General features: G+C 52.2%; 8 protein-coding genes across 8 annotated transcripts; 1 reads left to right on the forward strand and 7 right to left on the reverse strand.

The window, feature by feature from the left end:
• The first annotated feature begins 469 nt into the window (after positions 1-469).
• Positions 470-1,960, forward strand: BO97DRAFT_200666 (Zn(II)2Cys6 transcription factor). The gene is made up of 4 exons (XM_025690526.1): positions 470-556; positions 614-672; positions 732-1,254; positions 1,313-1,960. The coding sequence occupies exons 1-4, from the start codon at positions 497-499 to the stop codon at positions 1,910-1,912; spliced, it is 1,242 nt and encodes a 413-aa protein (XP_025547734.1). The 5' UTR covers positions 470-496; the 3' UTR covers positions 1,913-1,960.
• A 2,072-nt stretch (positions 1,961-4,032) lies between these two features.
• BO97DRAFT_428230 (uncharacterized protein) lies at positions 4,033-4,487 on the reverse strand (the record flags this gene model as incomplete). Its single annotated transcript, XM_025697268.1, has 3 exons — positions 4,033-4,254; positions 4,327-4,371; positions 4,431-4,487. 3 exons carry the CDS (start codon positions 4,485-4,487, stop codon positions 4,033-4,035), a joined length of 324 nt encoding a protein of 107 aa, XP_025547735.1.
• A 231-nt stretch (positions 4,488-4,718) lies between these two features.
• Positions 4,719-5,356, reverse strand: BO97DRAFT_417576 (uncharacterized protein; the record flags this gene model as incomplete). The annotated part of the gene is made up of 3 exons (XM_025696488.1): positions 4,719-4,865; positions 5,125-5,132; positions 5,200-5,356. The coding sequence occupies 3 exons, from the start codon at positions 5,354-5,356 to the stop codon at positions 4,719-4,721; spliced, it is 312 nt and encodes a 103-aa protein (XP_025547736.1).
• A 2,743-nt stretch (positions 5,357-8,099) lies between these two features.
• BO97DRAFT_408261 (putative translation elongation factor eEF-3) lies at positions 8,100-11,825 on the reverse strand. The gene is made up of 3 exons (XM_025695817.1): positions 11,455-11,825; positions 8,475-11,370; positions 8,100-8,349 (listed from the first exon to the last, which is right to left on the reverse strand). Exons 1-3 carry the CDS (start codon positions 11,640-11,642, stop codon positions 8,236-8,238), a joined length of 3,198 nt encoding a protein of 1,065 aa, XP_025547737.1. The 5' UTR covers positions 11,643-11,825; the 3' UTR covers positions 8,100-8,235.
• Positions 11,826-14,787: 2,962 nt separating this feature from the next.
• BO97DRAFT_460382 (putative glutamine-serine rich protein MS8) lies at positions 14,788-16,099 on the reverse strand. The gene is made up of 3 exons (XM_025699335.1): positions 15,622-16,099; positions 15,165-15,556; positions 14,788-15,098 (listed from the first exon to the last, which is right to left on the reverse strand). Exons 1-3 carry the CDS (start codon positions 15,787-15,789, stop codon positions 14,966-14,968), a joined length of 693 nt encoding a protein of 230 aa, XP_025547738.1. The 5' UTR covers positions 15,790-16,099; the 3' UTR covers positions 14,788-14,965.
• Positions 16,100-16,358: 259 nt separating this feature from the next.
• On the reverse strand, positions 16,359-18,279 carry BO97DRAFT_472955 (FAD binding domain protein; the record flags this gene model as incomplete). Its single annotated transcript, XM_025700194.1, has 4 exons — positions 16,359-16,807; positions 16,917-17,266; positions 17,347-18,014; positions 18,126-18,279. The coding sequence occupies 4 exons, from the start codon at positions 18,277-18,279 to the stop codon at positions 16,528-16,530; spliced, it is 1,452 nt and encodes a 483-aa protein (XP_025547739.1). The 3' UTR covers positions 16,359-16,527.
• Positions 18,280-18,682: 403 nt separating this feature from the next.
• BO97DRAFT_397919 (aromatic prenyl-transferase) lies at positions 18,683-20,569 on the reverse strand. The gene is made up of 2 exons (XM_025694163.1): positions 19,206-20,569; positions 18,683-19,059 (listed from the first exon to the last, which is right to left on the reverse strand). Exons 1-2 carry the CDS (start codon positions 20,414-20,416, stop codon positions 18,918-18,920), a joined length of 1,353 nt encoding a protein of 450 aa, XP_025547740.1. The 5' UTR covers positions 20,417-20,569; the 3' UTR covers positions 18,683-18,917.
• A 550-nt stretch (positions 20,570-21,119) lies between these two features.
• Positions 21,120-22,523, reverse strand: BO97DRAFT_428235 (brevianamide F reverse prenyltransferase; the record flags this gene model as incomplete). The annotated part of the gene is made up of 2 exons (XM_025697269.1): positions 21,120-21,246; positions 21,331-22,523. The coding sequence occupies 2 exons, from the start codon at positions 22,521-22,523 to the stop codon at positions 21,120-21,122; spliced, it is 1,320 nt and encodes a 439-aa protein (XP_025547741.1).
• Positions 22,524-23,333: the final 810 nt, after the last annotated feature.

Raw genomic sequence — 23,333 nt, forward strand, 5'->3', positions numbered from 1 at the left:
TATAAAGATATCCGGGGGAGAACCCCCGGACCCCCCTTCTTTCCAGCTTCCCAAGCACCTAAGCTTGTCCAAGCAACCTACCGCTGCTTGACCTAGCTCAAACCCAGAGATTAACATGCCGCAGATCTGCTCGCTCTCGTATTTATACTACAACCTATCGTACAGCAAAATAGCCATAAGAATACCCACTAGAAAACTAATGCAAAGATGACGAGAGCATGTTTGCCCAAGATGAATCCTCTTCGTAACCCAATCCAAAATACATAACACCGTTAAGCACTTACGTGCTGAATACTGAACGAAAGCTGGGGGATAGCAGCCCCTGAGAAGGTCTTAAATGAACAGGGGGGTTGATACAGACCGGCGGCGGATTCTTCCGCTCCGCTGTCGCGTCGGGGGCTGCACGCCGTAGTAAGCGTAAGCTTACGCTTCTCCATTCAAGGCATTGGACCAGCAGCATTGGTCTAGATGTACAGTACATACTCACCCTGGTAGAATGGGCAGGAGCTCGTGGCGTGCTCAGAGTTGTCGGACATGTCTTGCACGGAAGGTCAAAGTGAGTATTTGCTTAAGATCCTTGTTGCAATGCGACGCTCACATCACATGGATACAGTGTGACAAGGCGCGGCCAACGTGCTGTCGGTGTCGGTCTTCGAATCGGGAGTGTGGGGGGTACGCCCAGATGCAGGTAACCCTGTACCTATCTAAATGTCTATAACTGAATGAAGCAGAAGCAGTAGTACTACGCCAACGCACGGCACACACACTCTCCTCCACCCCAGCCAGCAATTAATGGCAGAATACCAGAGTCAAACCCAGCTACTCGCGCAATTTCTGCACGATTACCTCCCGCCCAAGACCCGGCGCGCAGTCACCTACCCATCGCCGCTACACTGGGCCGAGACGTTTTTCACCCTCCTGGAGTCCGGATCACCAATCGTGCACGCGTCGCTCGCCGCGCTCACCCTAACGCACACCGCGAACACCCGGCACGACGACGCGCTCGCCCAGCAGGGCCGCCATCAGTACGAGCTAGCGGTACAGCAGATCCGAGCCCTGCCTGCGCTCACGCAGCCGACGGACCTCATCCGCTCCGGCATGATCCTTGCCCTGTACGAGTCATGCACCCACTCGCCAGGCCAGGGCAATGCGTGGCAGATCCACGTGCAGGCCGCCTGTAACCTCGTACGGCAGCTGGCTGCACCTGCGCTGGCGCTGAGCAAGCAGGACTTGCGTCGGCTGCGGACTGTTGATGTATGCCTTGCTTGTATCTTTTGTCGTGTCGATTGACAGCTAACGCTGGCTGGCTTAGTTCCTCCGCATCTGTATCGATGGGCAGATCATCTCCCCGCCGAACCTCGAGCTGCCCGCTGAGCCGGCAACGGATGTATTTGATCGGCTGCTGGATATCTTGTACCAGATCATGCACACGTTAGCTGCCGTGCGGCGGAAGACACGACTGGATGGTCTCAATCGCGATTCTGCCGAGCTATTGATGCGGAGGGCTGTAGTCCATGAAGCGCAGCTACTGGATTGGTACCGGGGACTGCAATCCGAGGACGGGGGTATGGTCATCTCCCGGCCAGCTGCTGTATCGAGGGAAGCTACAAAAAAAAACGCGTTAGCTTTCTCGAACCCTTCAGTCATCCCGCTGATGCTGCTGTACTGGCTGGGGATGGTAGCGGTGTATGCTTCCACAGCCGAGACGCTCCAGACACTCGCGCAATCCAGGCAATTTGCAACATCGACGACCTTGCCTCAGAGACTGAACAAGGCTGATAGCCTGTGTCGCCACTTTGCGAACCGCATCCATCAACGCCACGCCGGATGCGCGGGCCTGGGCCTGGGCACTGCTATCCTGGCCGCTGCAACTGCGGCAGCTGCACGGCAGATATGCGCGAGTCGGCAGTAGGAGCGTCTGGGTGCTCTGGAGGAGAACCCTCAGACCCCCCTTTTCTTTCAGCTTCCCGAGGGGGGCGCAGACACGGTAATGCGAGTAATTTATGGTTAAGGTAGAATAACCGCCGTCTTACTATGGTCATAAGCGCGCCACTCATCGTAGACTCTCCTTTCTTGCCCGCAATTGATCAGCACATCCATGCCGCAGGTAGATGGGACCTCCGCCCTAGTGCGCCGCACGCTCGTTTGTCCGCTAGATCGAGAAATACGGGTTTTGTGCAGGGTGAGTGCGGTTTCGGCGATGAGGAAGGTGTTTTCATTCAGGGTGGAGAGGTTTCGACCTGCGAAGATTAGGAGGGCAGGTAGTGGATTGATGGGAGGGCGGGAGGTGGCGAGGATACCTGGAGCTGTTGTGCTGCTTGTTGATGAGGCTGTTGGGGCTGATTTCATTAAAAGGACTGCATTTCATGAATATGAGTGTCTGCTGGGAGCTTGAGGGGGGATTGTTTTAGGCGATGGAGGGGAGGACGGTAGAGGTTCGAAGATGCGATGAGGAAGGTGGGGCTTACCTCAGTGCTTGTTTTTCTGGATGTGTGCTGCTAGTGCTGTTTGGAAGGCTTCTTTGCTGGTTGTTTGAGGAGTGAAGTTGGGTGGTTGAGGCATTGTGGTTTTCCTTCGGGGAGTCGTGGATGTTCTTTTGGGGTGATGGATAGAGGGTCCACGGTGATTGTAGTACGTCCGGTCGAGCTGGGTCAGTTAGCTGGCTGCGCAAGGGGATTGTGATGGGTTGATTGAGTTGTGTTTTTTGGGACTGTGGTGGTGTGATTTATCCTGACGTGGGCTGTCAGTAAGCTGAGTATGTATGTAGGCAGCACAGGGCAATGCTACAGTAACTATAGTGTAACTACTGTATGTGATCGAATATAAACACGGGGGATTAAGCGTGCAGGCACGACCGGTGACTACCGCAGCGGACCAATCGGGACGGGTTCAAGACCGAGCTCCTTGTAACTTCCCACTCACTCAGCTTCAAATTATTGCCGATGGCGAGGGAGCTATATGTCGACACTTAAACGCGTTCAGAAGGCACGAGAGCGGTTTCCATTGTAAGTGCTCGAGGGAAGCGTGTCGGGAGTAGTATAGGCTATCAGAATATACGTGTCAGCCATGGTAGTAGCAAATATGACTCTGGGTAATCGGAAGCAGAGCGAAGAGGTAACCGAGGAAGAACAGAAAACCGTATTTTGTTAATCAAGACGAATATGGTAAACAATTGTGATGGAACCACCACTCAGAGGCGTGGTAAAGGTGATATTCATGGCTATCAAGGAACTCAGGGAAACGAGGCTATCGACATGGCAACTAGGGCGGTGAGCAGACCTCAGAGAGGCCCCAGGCACGTCAAAATGGCTATGGTGGCCAGCGCCCCGTGAGGATAGCAAGGAAGCGTTTTCAAGGTTTTGACAATCCCTGATGCTAACTGATATCAGCGCCTTGAGGAGGTTTCTGACGATGAGGACTTCTAAATGTGATATGGAGGCCAGCAAGTCGCTGTCTCAGTTCACTAATTCATTAGGAGTTTCTTTTCACGATCAAGACTATTCTTTTAATAAACGTTCAAGACAGTTCTGACGAGCCTGAGGCCTCTCAGAGGTCAGCTCACGGCCCTAGTTGCCATGCTGATAGCCTCGTTTTCCTGAGTTCCTCAATAGCAAGAATCATCCCCATTTCCACGCCTCTCAGAGGTATTCCACCACTTTCCCAGTTCCATCAAGTTCATTTATCTCGAAATTGTTTGGACTTAAAGAGATTAAGATTAAGCTTCTTCAAAAGAACCTACTCTTCCGATCTCAGGACAGCGAAAAGGGTCTCATACAGACTACTAACTCTTGCCTTAGCTTTTTTCATCTCATCCTGGACCTCCCCCAGTCGCGCATTAGCCTCTTCAACTCTCCTCTTTTGCTGGTCAACCTGCTCGCGCCAGATGTTGAGAGCCCCCTAGGGCGCCGTATGTCGAAAGGGAAGCCGGTTGATATTCCGGACCTGGATGTGGATTCTCCACGGCAACGTAACTGAACGCGGAGACGTCGGCGGGGGTCCTGGGAAGAGTTCTCTTTTCTTCTTGACGGCCTATCACCCTGAAATACGTGCATTGGCCTGCTCCACCTTCCTCCTTTGCTGGTCATACTGCTCACGCCACAGTTTGTGCACTCCCTTGGCTTGCTCAATAGACCGATGAACCGCATCTGCATGTTGCCTTTGTATTTCAGACAACTCGCGCCTAGGCGCCTGAACTTCCTCCTCAAAGAATTTGTTCGGCACTTCCTGGCCCGCGGCCAAAGGCTTCTCCTTTATCTATATATTATTAGTAGATACAAAAACAGAAACTATAGCTTATATTACTTACCTGGCGTGATTTTTAGCCACGGCCTTGCTGATGGCCTTATCCATCGCCTTGCGTTCCTTAGAGACCTACAATGACATAAGCACACATACAGCTACCCAAGCCAGTCTTCCAGGAAGACTCTTACCGGCTCAGCTGGTGCAGCGGCGAAGGGGGCAGCGGGGTTGTTCAGATCAAATGGCATCGTGGGAGTGTGGATCTGCGGCACGGGGCCGGCTCAGCTTGGGCAAGCGGCTTGGGCGAACAGCGACATGGGGTACCTACTTTGATGAAGTTTTGTGGTAGATTGTTGGGACAAGGCTGCCTGTGACGATGTTGCAAGAGGAGATGTAGAACACTTGATCGTAGAGATAGGGCTTGTACTGGTGTGAGAGTTCTATTTCTCGGAGCTAATCAGGAACAAAGGCTTTTTGTCCTAGTTGTTAATCGACTTGGATGCTTCTCGCTGCCGAAAAAATCCCTGGTAGGATGATTCTGAAGGAAGTTGTAGCAGGATTTTGTCATGGTGTGACGATAGGGTCAAGAAGGCAGGGCCAGCTGGGCCACAAGCGGCAGCGCAGTTCTAGTATTGTAGTTAGCATATGTGATACAAGCCATCCTTTGCAGATTTGTCAAGCACAGAGCAGTTAAGGATAACCTTGTATTTCTCTGATGAAGCATTGATGGAGAAGGTCATCAAGCTGGGCTCATTCAACTACGTGAGCCGGCGAAGCAGCCTCATGTAGGTGGATCAGCCCAGTTCGAGTGGATCCTTGAACAAGAGGGAGTATATTCTTATCTTGTAACACAAGGATAGTCGAGTTGCGGAGTTCGAGACTTACTTGCCTGGCTAGGGACAGTAACTAGTCAGCTCTATCTACAAGGTTTGAGGATGGAATGATTGCAGTGTGACTTACTCATGATGATGATGATGGTGTTGATGACGATGATGATGATGACGGCGATGATGATGAAGGAGAATGAGAAGGAGGAGAAGGAAGAGGAAGAGGAAGGAGTGGAGGAGGAAGAGGGAGACTGTGGGGTCACGGGCTCTGAGGGCCTCAGGCAAGGCATAGCCTAATACACCATCACAGGGCTCTACTACAATTTGGCGGGAGCTGAGCGCACAATTCTCGCAGAGTTGTCATTTTCAGCAGTTTCCAGCGCGTGTCGAGCAAGTCACTGTTTCTGAGACTTCGTTCAGTTTTCCATGCTTGGACTTAAGAGATTTCATGGTCCCTGGCGATTCCAGATCATGGTGAAGAGGGTATCCGGGGAAGACATCAAAGAACACCAAAGCAATTAACAAGAGGTTTATGGACAACATTTAGCATCCGAGAGTCCTCAAAGTGCTCCAGGTATATCTGGAAGCAAACAACAACAGCAATTGTGTGTAGCATTTGCAGCAAGAGCTTAGGTCCTGTAATGGGGCATAAAAAGCGTAGTTTCTCTGCTTGAACTGTCTCTTCTTATACAGATCCTGAAGGCCATTGAGAAGGACCTAAGCAAGCAACTTTGCCTTCACATCATGGTCTATCCCTACTTTCAATCTCCGGATAGCGTACCATATACTGTAACAAGTCTTGGCCCTAAAGAATATGATACTCTTCCTTTCTTCTGGTCCGTATGCATAAGATTGCTTGTCATTTACCCGTTTCTGTGCCTAAGCCTTCAGACGTCATTGAGACCACAAAACCTCAGCTCTTCACCTTGTTGGTACCCGCGGGCTCAAGCTCAGCTGCTGTGAAGGTAAGTTGGCATTTTCAGGCTTTGATTTCATTCAGAAGCCGATGCACATTGAGGTTTTTATAAAGTGCTGCTCTCTATTCTGCCGACACGCCACCGTTGTGGCGCCCCAGCTTTGGGTCTTTACGAGAATTTTCATCGAATCCATAACTAGGCTACCTTAGTAGGTGAAGGACCTTGAGGCCGCCAAGTTCCACATCATCTACCACGCGGACGTTCGCGATAGCCGCAATACACGAGGGGCCTTCGAATTTGCCACGGCTTTTACCGCGGGTGTACAATGATGCTTAACAACCCGCTGTACAGCGTGTAGTGCATGAAAACGGTGAATGAAACACTCAACGACCAGACTGATCATAGCTGGCTCAAGCGGATCGATGTTGCCTTCGCTCTAGTACGCCCTCTCTCTACCTTCGGTAGAGTTGATCAATGCGTATGTTTCGAGGTCTGCTGAGCGACAGCTGCGAAATAAGAATGCCGCCTCTACCTATGCATTGTTTTGTCTTTAAAGTAAGGCTTACCACATGATCTTCAAGCCCATTCGATACCGCCTGTCGGGTGTCGAGTCTCTCAACGCATGACACGGAGAGATATAGACCCGAGGACGAAGACGTGGACGGAGACAGCAGAAGATATGGTGGTCGAGGCGAGGTAAGAACAACTAAGGAGATCCAGAGGGGAGAAAGAGAACAACGGAACAGAAGGCAACTGACCGAACGAATCCTATCATGGTGAGGACAATCGCCCTGCATGAGAAATATAGCCCAGCCGCCCATTAAAGACCAGTAAAAAGAGCTTCCATCAACTCCGCGAGTAGTTTGTGGCTCACCGGTGAACACGATATAACCAGCCCGCGCTATTCATCGTTGGCAATAAGCCAAGAATATGATGAGACATATATCTCTCCGCTTATCTTAGCCACCATGCGTAAACCGTGTGTGGGCAATAGAAGCCGCAGACGCTTAAGAGGCCAAGAAGGCTATTTTATGTCAAGGTATGGATGGGCCCAGGAGACGTACCAGACGCGCGAGGGCGATTGGAGACGTTCACGAACGTGTGCTTGAGGAAGCAAACGTCTGGCCCTTCTCCGGCCACATACATAGATTGTATGAACAGCATTGTATCGTGTTCCCGGCTGATGGAGCTTGGTGTGTAGGGGCAAGCCTTCTTCGGAGCAATGGGGGAAGATCTGGTGTGCGAATGGAATGAACTAAGGCATCGAAGTCTAGCTATATAATTAGCTTTTACGCACAAGGATTTGAAGAAGATATCTACTTGACAACCCAAATGGACTCGGATATGATGATGCCTGAATCTGCTGGCTTTTCTAGAAACGCGCGCGTACCTAGTACTTGTGGTTCGGAGGTTACATCTCCCGAGTTGGGAGACATCGTAGTGATATTCGAGGGTTGGTGCCCCTGAGCGTGATTATGGGTAAAAAGAACCCGAAGAGGTAGTCTGAGAAGTATCTGTAGAGTATACTTGCACGTCAAGCTAAGGATTGCCCACGGGGGACAAGTCTTGGGGTCGTCAACAGCGGGACAACAGAGAAGAATGATCCGGTTGGTCACGAAGTGCGGCAGAGGAAAGCATCGAGAGTTCAATTTGTACACAAGAAACAATGTAGTATGTTTCAAGCACAGGATAAGCTTCGGCGATTGTAGACATTGCTGCCTTGGTGTCAAGAAACGAAAGAAGAGTTAAATAGAGTATAAATGTAGATACTGGTTGGCCATGCTAACGGCATTGTTCGAGACTCCCCCGAACACCGCGCGCGTGGTATGGGATAGAGCATCCATGGCTGGGCTTGTTGCCATGCGCAAACAACAGACTTTCCAACCTTGTTTGTAATCCTTCCTCACCTACAGTGGTGGAGAAATGATCTGGCCCATTGAATACTTAACTGTTGAATACTTGACTGTCGGTCAACGTTGAGAGTCTGAAAGCGGCGGCCGAAAGCGGTGAGGCACGGCAATATAGTGACTAAGCCCTGAATGATGCCAAAGGGCATCATGGACTCGCAGCTATTACTGCTTATACGTTCTACATTAGTGGAAAAGAGTTGAAGGAACCATGATATCATTGTGCTGAATCATTAAAGCCATTTTGCATTCGTCAAGCAATAAATCTATTGTAAAAATAAGGAAACGTCGGCTAAACACCAACCGACCCGATTTTTGACCTCCTCCACAACTTCCATATCACATTTAGAAGTCCTCATCGTCAGAAACCTCCTCACCTCTCTTCTTCCTAGCCATGCGCTCCTTCCTCTTCTTTCTAAGCTCGCTAGAAGTGAGCTTCTTCTTCTTCTCGATGACGGTCTAGAGACAGATTAGCATCAGGGTGGGTCAAGATTTCGGTGTGGGATAGGAAAGGGGGGTTGGGAGGCCGGAGGGGGGGCGGCGGGGAGACCGGCACGGGGCCGGCAGGAGAGCGATAAACATACCTTGTTACCCATGGCATCAACGACCTCAGTGTCACCGGCGTTCTTGTCCTCCAGACGGGGACCGGAACCCTGACCCTGAACCCAGTTGTGACCGGAGGGAGTCATCTTACCGTCAACGACGGCCCAGACTTCCTCGGTAAGGTTCTCAGTGAACTCACGGGAGTGAGTAATGATGATAACACCACCCTCAAAGGTCTTGATGGCCTTGGAGAGGGCACCAAGGGAGTCACGGTCCAAGTAGTTGGTAGGCTCGTCAAGGACGATGACGTGGGGACGCTGCCACGAGCAGGCGGCGAGGACGACCTTGACACGCTGACCACCGGACAGACCGCGCATGCGGGAGTGAGAGACCAACTCGGCGTCGAGACCGAAGTTCTCGCAGTGCTGCTCGATCTCCTTGCGGACCAGAGGACGGAACTGACCGCTGGCAAGAGCCTCCTTCTGATCGACCTCAGCAACCATCTTGGCGTGGGACTGCATGATCTCGTTACGGGGAATCCAGGCGTTGTCGGTGCTCATCATGGGGGTCCAGCGCTCGGACTTCATGCCGATGTTGTCACCCAGGGCGAACGAACACTCGTACTCGTAGCTGTTCTTGAACTTTCTACGGGCGTGGATACCAATGACACGACGGAAGGTACCCTCGATCTTGTAGATCTTGTCCATGGCCTTCTCGTCCTCCTCGGTCACGATCTTGTTGGCACGGTCCATGGTCTCACGGTCCTCACCGGTCTGGAAACGCCACTGGATGTATTCGGAGGGAGTCTTGTCGAGGTGGTTATCGATGTGAGCGAAAGCGTGCTGCTTGATGTAGGCGATACGGATGTTCTCGTGCTGGTAGACGTCACCAACGGTGGGGATCAACTCACCGGTCAGGACGTTGACCAGAGTAGATTTACCGGCACCGTTGGGACCAATGACAGCGATACGGGAACCCAGGGAGACCTGGAAGCTGATGTCGGTGATCTGAGGACGGGGGGTGTTGGGGTACTGGAAGGACATGTTGTTGACACGGATGATGGCCTTGGCCTTGGTCTTGACACCCTCGAGGAAACCGGGCTCGGGGAACTTGAACTCGAGCTCGGAGGCGCCCAGCTCGTAGTAGGAGCGAGCAGCAGGGACACGCTTGACGAACTCGCTCAGGTTACCACGGTAACGCTTGAGCTTGAAGCGCTCATAGTGAACGACGTGCTGGATGACATTGTCCAAGAACTTGCTGTCGTGGGAGACGATGATGGACGTGCAGGGGGAGGTGCAGAGGTAGTTCTCCAACCAGGCGACGTTCTTGACGTCCAAGTGGTTGGTAGGCTCGTCGAGCAGAAGGATATCGGGGTCCTCAAAGACGGCACGGGCAAGAGCCAGCTTCATCTTCCAACCACCAGACAGGGAGGTGATGGGGCCCTCGAGCTGCTCCTTGAGGAAACCGAACTCCTGGAGCTTATCCTCGACATCGGACTGAGAAATGTCGAGACCGACCTCACGAAGCTTCTTCATGGTCCAGCCAATGACAGTCTGCTCAGTATCGGCAGCGTCCAAGTCGTGCTCGACGTAGACGGTCTTGACCTCGCTCTTCTTGGGGAAGCCCTCAAGTTGCTCGTTGTTGATGGCACGCATGAGAGTGGTCTTACCGGTACCGTTGGGACCGAGGAGACCGTAACGCTGACCGCGCTTGAGGCGGAGGTTGGTCTGGTTCAGCAGGATCTTGGCACCATAGGCCAGGGAGAAAGTGCAGTTACACAGATCCTCACCCTCCTCCTCATCGGAGAGGACGGCATCGGCCTCAGCAGCGAGGGGAGAGGCCTTCTTGCGGAGAGTCTCCACGACGCTCTTGGCATCCTCCTCACCGACGATGGCGGCAATGTAAGGCTGAGCGTTCTGAGTCCAGCTGGTGACCTCAGCGTCCTTCTCGTCAACGAGCTGACCAGCAACGGCACCAACGTAGTTGATGACGTCCTCAGCACCCTCGGCCTGAGTGCTGTGCTTCTCCTTGAGGATGTCCTTGAGGATAGCAGAAACGGTGGAGATGTCACCAGCGGTGGAGATCTCGGGGATCTTGCCGTCCTTGACATCACCGACACGGGTAAGAGTCTCCAAGGCCTGCTTGGTCTTTCCACGGGCCTCGGGATCGGCCAGGGTATCGAAGTTCTTCTCGAGACGGGGCATCAACTTGGGCAAGAAAGGAGCGACGATCTGGGGGTCCTCCACGAGCTTACACATGTTGTCGACGATGACAGCGGACTTACGCTTGATGGCGGTCTCACGCTCAACAAGACCACGGTCAAGAAGGGGAACCATGATCGCGAGAGTAGGGCCGGTGACATCGGAAACGAAAGTGGTGGCACCGAGCAAGTGAACGGTCTCGGAGACGTTCTCAGGCTTGGCGATACACTTGATGAGCTCGGGAATGAAACGCTCAATATCCTTGTTGACGATCAGACCGCAAACCTTCTCCATGGTGGCGTAGGCAGCCTTCTTGATCTCAGCCTTGGTGTCCCACATGGCCTCGGAGACAACGGGGATGAGGTCGGGAACGCGGAAGGAGAGCTGAGCAGGAGCCGACTCGACGAGAGCCTCAATGCACTCGAGAGCGGTGGCCTTCTCTTGCCACTTCTGGGCGTTCTGGAGGGAGTTGAGGATAGGGGGGAGGACAGCCTTGACGGCGTTGCCGTTGATGCCCTTGACGATGGCGATGGCGGCAGCGGAGGCGGCGTTCTTGACGGGGATCATCTTGTCACCAACAGCAGCGAGGACATCGCCGAGGAGAGCGACAAGGTGGGGCTCGACACCAGGAGCGATAGTGGAGTGGGAGGCAATGGCGCGGATGGCGTTGCAGGCGCGCTCACGGGCGTTGGCATCCTTCTTGTTAGAAAGCTGCTTCTTGAACGCCTCGACAGCCCTAAGTCACGTTATTAGTCCGCCGTCCCGCGTGCAAAAGTTTTCCGGTCTAGCTTAGCCAAACCACACAAGGTGCAATACGTACTTGAGGGGCAGAACCTGCTCAGGGATGGGACCGCTGAACAGGTGAGCCAGGTTGTCGGTGGCAGCGTTCACCTCATCCTGGGAGGTGGACAGGTTGAGGTTCTTCAAGAGGTCCTCGAGAACAGCCACGGACTGGGCAGTCTCCTTGCTGGTAGCAGCAGGAAGCGAAGAAGCGTCGGCAGCAGGCATTTTTAGTTGTGAAAGAGACTCCGAAGAATCGTTAGAAGATAAGAAAGGAGGATAAAAAGCGAGAACGTGTGAAAAACGTTCTATGAGGGTATCTCGATAAGAGGGGTGTGGCCCACGAAAGTTGCGTCTGATTCACAAAAAGACGCAGCGAACGCTCTAAAAACGGCCTCTATTTTTTTTTTTGTCTGAACAGAAGACAAAAAGTAAAACACAAGAATTTTAGAGGACCAAACCTCTTAGAAAAAAGAGAAGATGGGAAGGATGAGGGGGGGAGGGAGAGTAGGAAGGAGGAAAAGGAGGGGAAGAGGCAGGATGGGGGGATATGATATTTATCGCTTTGTGGCCTTCTTTTCGCCGCCCAACAGCCGCGCCGCTCTGATAAAAAATTTTCCTTTTAATTTTTCTCTCTGTTCCTTAGAATGGGCCCGCACTAAGACCGGAAATAGCTTAGAGGCGATGGCAGACTCAGCAACAACCAAACCCAATAGAGTCGGTGGCTACCACTCGGGTCAATCACGCTTCGTCGATTGGCTGGTTGGCGGGGGCTGCAACTGGGATCGGCTTAGTCACCACCAACTTTCTCGCCCTTCACCACCACTGCGATTCGGAAGCCCTGAGGTGAAGTGAGTGAGTCTCTGTCTCTGTCGCCTCCTTGTCATCTCAATCCTGATGGAAGTCGAGATTCCGAACTTCTGCCTGCAATTATACCAGTAGTCAATTAAATCAAAGTAGTTCACTGTGGTTGAACATTATTGATTCGCTTGGTTGACCCAGCCAATCTACGTCTCTTACCTATAGTACAAGAATTCGTACATAATAAGTCCGTCCCGAGCAGACCACCAGCTCGTCTCGTCTCCGGAGTACTTTGTACATACGAGATACAGTGCCCCTTTCCCGGCAGGGCTGAGAATCACGGGTATATCAGAAAGGACCAGCTATTGTTCTCCTTGTCGTGATGGTACCCCGGGTTATTTTACGTTGCAGGTCCATTTAGCGGTATAATGGGGGCCCTAACTACCGTACCCCTCATCATAGCATAGACGCACACACCCCTCCAAAACAATCAATCCTCCACGATTGTCAAGCCAGTTGTCCCTACAAGTGATAATCCCGGGGTGCAGCAGTCACTCATGAACCGATACGTAGCGTAGCGGTTTTACGAAAAACTGTATGTAAGGGATCTCCGCCCGGGTATGATGCCGCGCCTGGTTGGTCTTGCAGATGCTTGGGATGGAGGGGTGGAGGGAAGGGTTTATTTTCAGTTGCCACCCTCAGATCTTCCCGGTGGCGCAGCCCCATTCTAGACGGCTCAATGTCCTTCTTCTTCTTCTTCCTCCTCTCTCGGAATGGTCGCCGGGATGGGTGAGAATCGGTAAAAGATGAAAAATGACACCAGAGGAAAAAAAGTTTTGAAAGATTAGAGTTGCTAAGCGCCGTGGTTTGGAGCCAAGACCCCGTTTTCGTTGTTGCGCATCCCCCCGAGGATTTCCCTCGACTGCTCATTGCGTTGACTGCTGCTTTGTCGGCACACAAAAACACATAACCACTGCTGAGGAAATCTGTTTGCTCCGCCATAAGCGATGCATACAGGACTGCACGGTCGCATAAAGTGACATGATACTTGATTCTCCTATACTGTCAGCGAAGTATCTAATTACTGCCCTGTGAGGTAATTCCCAAAAGGTAACCCGATGCTTACTCATACCCTTCATACTGACCTGTGTTTCATGTGATTGGCCTCTCCTGATAAGCTTGTCCTCGAAAGAGCCCTAACGAGCAGACTCGAATCCCAACATCCAAACCGGAGCACATTATTCTTAGATACGAGGGATGAAACGAGCAACAGTCAGGGCTAAGCATGGGTTTGAGCACTAAATGATAAAGCACAAACATCTTGGCCGAGCCTGTCTGAAACAAGAACCGTTGATGGGTGAGATTGTCAACACCGCCATTTGAGTGACTCAGGCATCCGGACTCACCGCATGAACTCGAGGGCTCAGACAACTTGCAGGGATCTTGCTGTCGTACTGTATTAACCATTCTACTCAGCTTGGGATAGAAATCCAGCCCCGCAGTGTCAGCCTAGTCGTTCATGCCCCTTGCAAAGAGTAGGCGGGTGGTTTCCTTATCGTGCTTATCGGCCACTATCTAAAGTTCCTATCGTGCTTATTTTCCGGGTTTCCCCATCATTTTTGCTGCTCCTCACGAGATCGCATGGGTTTGATCATAGAAGGATTTGGTTGTGATGTCGTACTGTCGAGTGCGTTGTAGTTCTTTTTGAGCTTGATCTACCTCATTCCTCGACACAACTCTTTGTTTCTTTGAGAATCACTCGAACGACGACATCGAGATAGTATTGCAGAATAAACATATAATTCGGGGGAGTCAGGAGACGTAATACTGATGATATGTTCCAAAATTGATCGATAGATGTCAAATTACCTTTCATTCTTTCGTGCTTTGGTTTCAAAATCTTCTTAAGCAAGAATGAGAAATAATATTATTCTTCGAAGCATGGGATACTAATCATTTCCATTCAAAAACATTGCTCTCGGGTCCATGGACTCGCCCGGACTGGGCTCAAGGGATGACTACAATACACCCTTGACTCATACGCAGCAAAGACCTTCTTGGACAGTGTATATATACCGCTGATATAATGAGCCAGAAGACTCCAAATTTTTTGACGGTCGAAGTTTTCGATTTAGAGTATGTTCGCCACCACTGCTTCTTGATCATATGATGCTGATATTAATGCTTACTCGATAGCGGGTAGCGAGCCTGAAGTCTACTGGAAACTGGGCAATATTGAGCTCATCGAAAAGACAAGGAGCCGACAAGCATCAATATGTTTTTCCAATAATTTGCCTAGACTTTTGCCCATGAGCGTTGGAACCCAGCCTTGCCACACTCACAAACTCGACCCTCGTCCTACTGAGTACACATGCGCGACTGCAAACAGCCAACTAAGGGCGAGTTAACCAAAGTAGTAGACTCAGACTAGAATGGCCGAAGGAAACTTGTTCCACGTTTACACTCATATGGTTGCGGGAAAGCACCCATGGTTGCAAGGCGCGATGACAGCAGTGGCGAAAGATGACGGAGAGCCACCCAACAAATGACAAGCTTTGGGAGCAAAGTAGCCCTTAAGAATAGCATTGTCGAGCAGACTACTATGAGTCAATGCTCATTGATTGCATCATGAGAAAGAATACCACTATCGATAGAAAGCCACTTCCATGACCAAGCCCAAGAAACCCGCCCGGAACCCCGGCTTTGATCGTTTCTCGTAACGCGAACCTTTCTTATCCATTGGGCCCACGTTAATCACTCTCGCTCGAAGAGCTGGAACTTGAGCTCGAACTCGAGCTAGAGCTCGACGAACTCGATTCTGAGCTGCTCTGCTGCCCTTTACTGCCGTGCTTGCGACGATGTTTCGCCTTGATCTTCTTGCGCCTGCAGATTGATATAAGAGTCAATGCACGTGGGTCAAGCAGGTTATGTTGAGCCTGGAAAACCTACAGCTTACTCGCGAAATTCATCCCAGCAGCTCCTGCCAATGCACCTCCGGCCGTACCCAGTAGCCCACCCCCAAACTTGCGGCCCAGGAATCCACCCGCTGCAGCACCGGTGACCGTAGCTCCAAACCCTTTCTCATTTGCTGGAGCTGGAGCTGGCCCCGATGGATTCGGCGGAGCTGCCTGGGAAGCATAGTACGATGCGCTCTCGCCTTGAACAGTTTGCGGTTGCGAAAAATAAGGTGGGTTATTATTGCTTCGATAGTTCATGTAAGGTGCATTTGGTTCAGAATATCCAGACACTTGACCTCCATTGGCGTTCAGAGGCATCTGTCCTTGATGGATGTACGGGGACAGATTATGATAAGAGGGATTGGGTTGCTGATCGTAGTTATACTATTCATTGGGCCAAGTCATCAGATTCCGAGCGTCTCGCTCTGATGCATTATGGGTCCACTTACAGCGGGCGGCTGATACCCTGAATGGTACCCTGGTTGAGGCTGCTGATCATGCTGGCATTGTCCTGGAGATTGATATCCTGCGTGAGTTCGAGGGTCATAGCCGCTGGGCTGCTGTTCATAGTATCCTTGGGATGAATCGTAGCGATTGTTGTACTTCGGTTCCGACATAACGATGGCACAATTACCGCCGGTCCTCAATATTCTAGACCTTTGGATGCGTTGATAATTTTTTGAGTGACTAGTGTTTTGAGTTGTGGTGGAGATGAAGATAGTAGATTTAGTCTAACTGCGAGAAGTATGAGATGATCAGCTTCTCGAGGAAGGAGGGTAGGTCGCGATTGCCTGGATAGTAATGACTACAGGTTTGGATTGAACTGGGACTGAAGGTACCAATAGCATCCAATGAACATGAAATACAACCTCATGGATGGCATGGGCAGACTATCGTTTGGATCAGGCCCTTGAAGTAGTGATCAGATGACTGGTTAGCGAAAATGTTTGCTTTGTGTGTCTTGATCCTCCTCGTCATCCTCTTCACTCTTCCCCCACGCCTCATGCCGACACTCTCTCCCATCATTCTCCCCATCCTCCACCTCCTCATCATCATGGTTTCATATCCCGCTCACTGCATCGTGTGTGAAAAAAGGCTGACCCCTTAATTCAGTGTAAGGCCAACGCAGTAAGAACACGTGAAGCCTCACAACCAGCCATATACAGCGGCTACGCACCAGGCGTCAACCAGCCAGCGTCATGCTACGATTATCCTACAAGCTAACACGAGATATCCTAGAATTTAAAGTGTATTCACATTGCAAGTATTACCCCAGATTAACTCCAGTGCATCATCTCCCAGATGTCGATGCTTGATGAAATCCACCTAAAATCCAGAATCACCCAACCTCTGGTCTACTTCTTCTCCTTATCGGCAGCAAAATCATCCACATAACGATACTTCCCATCTTCCGGCACATTAGTCGGCACATACACCAGAGTAACATCCCTCACCGCAGCGGCCGCCCGCTCGAACTCTTTATAAGTGTACTCCACGCAGTCGTGCAGGTAGATCCAAGCCTGGCGGGGGATCGTACTAGCGCTATCCTCCTGGTTATCTGCATCGAAGCCGCCTTTCAGACTGATTTCCTGAGCAACGATCGAGCCTTCCTGGATGAGGGTGGCTCGCTTGTGGCTGAGAAAAAGATAATGAGGTGAAGTCAGTTTTCGTGAAACGGACATCTTCGAAATCCAGGAGTATTTGCACCGAAGGAACGAAAGAAAGTGAGAAAGAGAGAACGCACCGAATCTTCTCCGCGACTTTCAGCCCTAAAGGTATATCACCCTTCTTACCCGCCAACTCCAGTGAAATCGCCACGACGGCCGCATCCTCAATCGCCTGGTTTGCCCCCTGCCCAGCATGCGGAAGGGTAGGGTGTGCTGCGTCGCCGATGATCATCACTCGACTCTTGTTGGAAACCCAAGTTGGCAAGGGATCACTGGTGAGCAGCAGATGATTGAAGCAGTTTCCTTGTGGGGTTCGAGAAATCACCGCGGAAAGTTGCTCGCCAATCGGCCAGTCCTTGATATACTCCAAGACCGGGTCAACGCTGCAGATTTGAACCCAACTTTCCGCTTTCGAGTCAGGCGTATCCTTTCGCGAATAACATCAGTCTATCCGCTGCAGAACGAGAGAAGAGGTGAGAGGAGCGTGTGCAAGAACACCAAGCATACCCGATGAAAACAAGTCCAGAACACGAACTCTCCATTTCCAGTCGTCCCCATCACAATCCCAACTTCCTTCCCCATGTACCCTCGAAACCGATCGTTCTGCTCGGTTCCTTCCAACACCCACCGTGCCTTCTCATCCTCAGCGCACAAGCGTGCATCGAAATGTGACCGAAAAATCCCACCGCCACTCTTTCGCAACTTGATGGTGGCACTATCATTCTGGCTTCCATTGTCTGCTCCTGCTCCGTGGAGAACGAACTCCCTGGCCGTACTATGCACACCATCGGCGGCGATAACCGCATCAGCCACGAGCTTCTCCTCCCTTTCTTCTTGTGCTTCTTCGCCGTTGCCCCCTCTTCGAGAAACAGTAACCACTCCCGCCTCTCGGTCAGTCTCCCAGTACTGCTGAATACTCACGTTATATCGCAAATCCACCCCCAGCCGTCTCGCCTCCTGGAGCAGAGCCTCGACGAGCGCATTGCGCCGTATCACAAACCCCTGGGCTGGATCGTCCGGGTCGTACGGAGCAGCACCCTTCAGGTCGCCGGCGATATCGTAGATCTCGAAGCTGGAGTTGTTGGACCGCGTGGCTCGGAGGGCGTGGGCCACGGCGCCGTGGCTCCAGCGGGCGATAACCTGAACGCCGTTGCCGCTGAGGCCGATGAGGTCGCCTGCATTCCGAGCAAATTGTGCGTGTGAGTCAGTGGAGCGTTTTTTGAGAGGTAGAGCTGGAAGGAACGGTGTTGAAGGTGAGATTTCTGATGACCTATTGCCTCACTTACCGAGCTGCTTCGAGTCCGGTTTCTTCTCCAGCCCGATGACTGTAAAGCCACGTCGCTGACATTCAATGGCGGCTGTGAGGCCGGCAATTCCAAGACCGACAATGATGACAGTCGGGCTGGTCGACGGCGGATTCGAGGTTGTAGGTTCAGCCATGGCTCAGCGAGTAAAAAATTATCTCTTCTAAGCTGATTGATGTGTATATTAAGGAAGAACTGAAGCTAACAGGTATAAAGCCTCACGCAGATCTGACCAAATAGTTCACACACACCGAGGATGAAAGACAGACGCGCGATGCACAGAAGAGAGAGGGAGAGAATCCCGCGAGACAGCGCCGGCCTTGCCCTTTCTTAAATAGCTCAGCAGACTGCTGAACAGCTGTACGTTCAGTGATTGACGACTTGCTTACTGAATAACATCATTATACTGACCAGGCCAGGCCCATTCTCTACTAGTCTCCGCCTATCCTGTTAATTACGAGGTCATTAGTGACCCATATCGAACCAATCCAACCAGCATGGGTCTGCGTCTACAGGAAGAAAACATCATGATCACTACTCGTGCAATAGACTGTCTGTTGCCTCAGGCCAGGTTCTCCAATCCATCCGGTCAGCCTATACCCACATCAAGAACAAACCCCAGAAATAGGTCTCTTGCCAGTGAGGCAACCTCCAATTCATGGGAAAGAGCATGTGCAGGACGGGCATATGATCATTATCCACGAAGAACAAATCATAGGTCCGCAGAAACCATATCTAGGTACACAACAACTTCTCCTAACCGGAGAAAGTTCCTCAGGCAACCCCATCCTCATCGTGAGCGGACTTAATCTCCCCAAACGGCGCATAATAAACACTAAGATACGGCTTCGAGTCACGATACGAGAACGAAACGCCCTCGTGAATGAAATTCGTCCGACTGAGATTCGAGCCGGGGCTGTACGGTAAGCACACAGAACCATTAGCTTCGTCACTTTCTATTCTTAAAGTGCTGTGTGATAGTGTATCCCTGCACACGGTATCCCCATGCCTCCCCAGGTATCAAAAGTAAACGGAAGTAAAAGCAAACGAGGCAGAACTCACTAGTACGACTGCACCTTCTCAACATAGGTGCGGGCAAGATCCTCCCAGCCCAGCCGACGATAGAACTCCGACAGTGCCTTTGCCAGGGCCAGATCATTCATGCCAAAGGTAATCAGGTAGATCTGCGGCTCGGGAAAGCGGCTCTTGGGCGAGAGGGTGTAGTTGGCGAAGGTGGTGAGCAGGTTGGCGTCTGTTGGGGGCTGGCCGAACACTAGCTTCGGCCACACGTCACTCCGAAAGCCCTGGGGGATCTGGAGAAGGTCCCAGAGCTGCTTCAGCCAGTCCAGGCCTTCCTGGCATAACTCGGAAGAGTCGCCTGCAAGCCGGCGGCCGCCGATCGTCCACAGATCCGCGGTGCGCGCCCAGCTGACCTCTTGGTCGATCACGTAGTACTTGATGCGGCTCTTGGCGGGCGCAGAGACGTCGCAGGCTAGAAGCATGTGGTTGATGCCGGCAGGGGCCTTGGGCATGCCGTCGTCATGGTCCGTGGAAGAAGAGAGGTAGCAGCGGAGCGTGTGCAGAGGTGCCGCCAGCTCGGGGACCTGGAGCTTCTCGATAGCCGCGAAGGAGAGGTCCCTGGCTGGAATTTCTGTGGCGGTGGCCTTGCGACCTGGGTAAAAGTACGCTTTGGCGTTGACGGCGCCATCGCGACCCAGGTCCAGCGAGAGTTGTTGCTGACCGCGGGCTTTGGCCGGGTAGTCGCCGGAGTGGAGGAGACGCTGCTCTTCGGCGTCGGTGATGCAGAGCTCACGCTGGAAGTGACGGAAGCGATCGAGCTGGATAGATTGCGGGTCGAGACGCGCGAGGTGCTCGATGGCTTGCGCCGCGGTCCTGCGGCTGAAGACGTCGGCGGGGGTGCCAGAGGTCTCGTCGATGGGGTCGAAGGTGACCCGCACGATCTGCTGGGAGACGTTCCAGCTGAGCTCGAAGGGGATGCCGTACGGGGTCAGAGCGCTCCACCACCGCTCATCGTCGTGGCCGGGATCCGGGAACACGCCCAGCGTCGGCACCACCGCTTGCTGCAACAGGTACAGATAGCTCAGCTGGTGTGGGCGGCTGTAGCCCGAGTCGTGGAGCATCTTGACCAGCATGGGCCCGGTATGCGCCCACCATTTGCGCTGGTGCTCATTGGGAAATGATGCGAATCGAGTCAGGGACTCGTAGAGCTCGCGGTGAGGTGGTTGCTGTTGCTGCTGCTGTTCGGATGCCATGGTGGTTGGTGTCTGCGATGGATCCAGGTATCCGGTCGCTGAGTATGAGTTTGTGTCTGTGCCAGACAACTCCGGCTTTTATGCTGGAGATCACCGCCTGTCGTGGGTGACACTAGCAAACAATCTATTGAATGCTGCTCTATCTTGATGTTTGTTCGGAGTATCGGGGAATCTGTCAGGTCCGTCGTTGCTGATCATCCCCGACACCAGAGAGGACTGGACTCATCCATAGATTGATCATCTATGGCAAACAATTGCCGTGGGCCTTCCCCAATAGAGTAAGAGAGTTGGAAGACTCGGGACATCGAGTGGAAGGAGCTAGTTTGTAGATCTTTCAGCTTTGCTGTACATCACATCACAGCATAATTACTTTTTTTTCCCCCACCACGCTATTCAAACTTCCCGCACCTAGACTACATAGCGACTCTCGTGCTTGTATGTATGATTGTATGTACAGTACATAATTGGATATACTGTTCTACCCACGGCTGTGACGGCTGCGACTGCCTCGCGTGATCCGGGAAAATGCACGCTTAAGGCTACATATGCAATGTGACATTTAAAACTCGACCGAGAGGTTTGCTACAGTTCTCGTGTTGATGAATAAGAGAACATCATAATTCTCGCAAAGCTAATCTACCGTGGCCTAGCCTTAGATCGAACAACAACTCAATTGAGCCATGGCGTGATGATCTCCGCTGCTCTAGTGGGACCAAGGGTAGGAAATTGTCGAATGATAGTACACGCTCATGTAAACACCAGTTTGCTTGGTGTACGCAAAGGAAATCCACGACTGCAGACGAGAAGTGGTCGCAATATCCTCTTCGGGACTGTTTGGCAGGGGTTATTCGGTCAGCGGGGGAAAAAAAGCTCGATCGATTTCCAGGGAAGGCTTTCGTAAGAAGTGAACTTACTAGAGGAAGCGCAGTTCATCCACATACTTCTCCGCCCGGTCGATCCAGCCAATGGACCGGAAGAACTCGGAGATAGCCTGGGCCACAAGCAAGTCGTTCTCACCATGGACTGGGAAGTACAGTTTGGGGATGGGTTGATCGCAGCCTTGTCGGATCTCGTAGTTCCACACGATGGGAGTGGCGACGTCCTTGTCTGTGGACTTGACGCCGTCATCCCAAGTCCCCTCGTACTCGCGCACACCCTCCCCGATCTTCAGAAGACGCCAGAGCCGCTCGATGAGCACGAGGCCCTTGAGGGTGGTCTCGTCCAGCAGACGGCCGTCAAGGGTCCACATTTCCGCGACCTTGCGCATGGTGACATCGTTATGCACGCCATAGAATTTCAGCCGCGACTGGGCGGGGGTGACAAAGTCCCACGACAGAAACGTGTACTCGTTGTACCCGCCGTTCTCCTCCATGTATGCGTTCAAGAGGCTGACTGCGGGTCCCGAGCACTGCATCTGGTGCTCCACCTTGCGCACAGAGTCCATGATCAGCTGCCCCACGGGAATGCCGGAGGAGAGGGCCTTCAGGCGGGGGAAGACATAGCCCTTGACGCCGATCTTGCCGTCCTTGAAGTCAAAGCCAAAGGCAGCCTGAGACCGGACGGTGTCGGGCCCGATCCGGTCCGCTGGGAAGTTGTCGGCTTGGTGATCCGACAGGAGAAAGTCCTTGGCGAAATGATGGAACAGGGTCGAATCGAATCCCTTCAGTCCCATCTGGGCTAGTTGATTGCACAGCTCCGCGTGAGCCACCTTGTTGAAGGGATCCTTGTCTGTCTTCGCGAGGTAGCTGATCGGCTCGAACCCGATGCGAAGCATGGGGTTGGTGTTTTCTTGGAAGTTCAGACTGTATTCGATGGCGAGCCCACTGCGCGTGATGACGCTTCTCCATTCCTGCGGATGCGGACCCAGAGCAGGGATGAGAGTGGTGTTTGTGAAACCCAGGTAATAGTCCTGAAGCTGAGGGCTATACCCGGCTACTTGGAGGAATCGACCGCACAGGCGCCCTGTGTCTTGCCACCACTCAACTTGGTCATTCTCCTCCTTGACATCGATGTCGTGATGGAGTTTCTCAGTGGGATTCACGTCTTTTTTGCTTGCAAGTGGAACATGCGCATGATCCACTGGGAACAGGTTCTGTAGAGCAGCCATCTTGCGTAACGAGAATCGAGTTTGGGATGAAAGATATCAGCGAAAGATTATGCAACTGACTTAGGAGAGCAAGAGTCAATCAATAGTACTGATTGAAAAGTGCGAGATGGACATGTTTTCCATCCTTAAAAAAGATCGTATCCTGGCTCTCTCCGGGAAAGTGACCTGTTACCACTGATTGTCAAGACGTCTGAGCGTATCCGACAGGATCTCTCAATCACACAGGAACGACCCCACTTCACCAAAGCACGAAGTCACGATGATGTCGCTTGACTCGAATGTTTGATGTTCGATCCTATATTGCCCTGCAGCTGCAGCTAAGGTCCCCTCACAGCCTAGCAGCACAGAGACCGGTTTTTGAGACCCAGGCCCGCCTGAGATATCTCGTCAGCGGCGATCACCGACGCCGAGCAGTAATAGCCTCATTTTCTCTACTGGCTCTAATACCATGTTCCTTGCTCGTTGGATTAGCCTACCAAGGAACGAGTTAGAGTTGGTTGTGCATCTTGATAGGGCGCACTCTCCACTCCACCCGGCCATCAAACAAGCCGAAGGAATAAGTCCGAGAATGGATGGCGATCCGACGCTCAGCCGTACCTCGTCAGCTGGGCAGGATGGAGATCATCCAATGGTCTTGGATCATCACTCACTCTGCCTGTGCTCCACAGAGCGACTTCCGTGCGAGACCTTGCGATTGCTAATGTGATGCCGCATTGGCAACCGGCCAGACCACCAGGCTCATGCCCAGAGCAAATGCCCTGTATGGATAAATATAACTTTCAATTGCTCCTGGCTATTGGCGTAATCGAG

The sequence above is a fragment of the Aspergillus homomorphus genome (genome assembly GCF_003184865.1).
Source record: "Aspergillus homomorphus CBS 101889 unplaced genomic scaffold BO97scaffold_46, whole genome shotgun sequence".
NCBI classification, from domain to species: Eukaryota; Fungi; Ascomycota; class Eurotiomycetes; order Eurotiales; family Aspergillaceae; genus Aspergillus; species Aspergillus homomorphus.

Coding starts and splice junctions, on each gene's coding strand:
- BO97DRAFT_408261 (XM_025695817.1), bottom strand. CDS start 11,642: ATGCCTGCTGCCGACGCTTCTTCGCTTCCTGCTGCTACCAGCAAGGAG. Junction 11,371..11,454: donor GAGCAGGTTCTGCCCCTCAA/GTACGTATTGCA, acceptor AACGTGACTTAG/GGCTGTCGAGGCGTTCAAGA. Junction 8,350..8,474: donor TTGATGCCATGGGTAACAAG/GTATGTTTATCG, acceptor ATCTGTCTCTAG/ACCGTCATCGAGAAGAAGAA.
- BO97DRAFT_397919 (XM_025694163.1), bottom strand. CDS start 20,416: ATGGCATCCGAACAGCAGCAGCAACAGCAACCACCTCACCGCGAGCTC. Junction 19,060..19,205: donor GAGAAGGTGCAGTCGTACTA/GTGAGTTCTGCC, acceptor CTTACCGTACAG/CCCCGGCTCGAATCTCAGTC.
- BO97DRAFT_200666 (XM_025690526.1), top strand. CDS start 497: ATGGGCAGGAGCTCGTGGCGTGCTCAGAGTTGTCGGACATGTCTTGCA. Junction 557..613: donor GTCTTGCACGGAAGGTCAAA/GTGAGTATTTGC, acceptor ACATGGATACAG/TGTGACAAGGCGCGGCCAAC. Junction 1,255..1,312: donor GTCGGCTGCGGACTGTTGAT/GTATGCCTTGCT, acceptor TGGCTGGCTTAG/TTCCTCCGCATCTGTATCGA.
- BO97DRAFT_460382 (XM_025699335.1), bottom strand. CDS start 15,789: ATGTCGGAACCGAAGTACAACAATCGCTACGATTCATCCCAAGGATAC. Junction 15,557..15,621: donor CAGGGTATCAGCCGCCCGCT/GTAAGTGGACCC, acceptor CCCAATGAATAG/TATAACTACGATCAGCAACC. Junction 15,099..15,164: donor ATGAATTTCGCGAGTAAGCT/GTAGGTTTTCCA, acceptor ATCAATCTGCAG/GCGCAAGAAGATCAAGGCGA.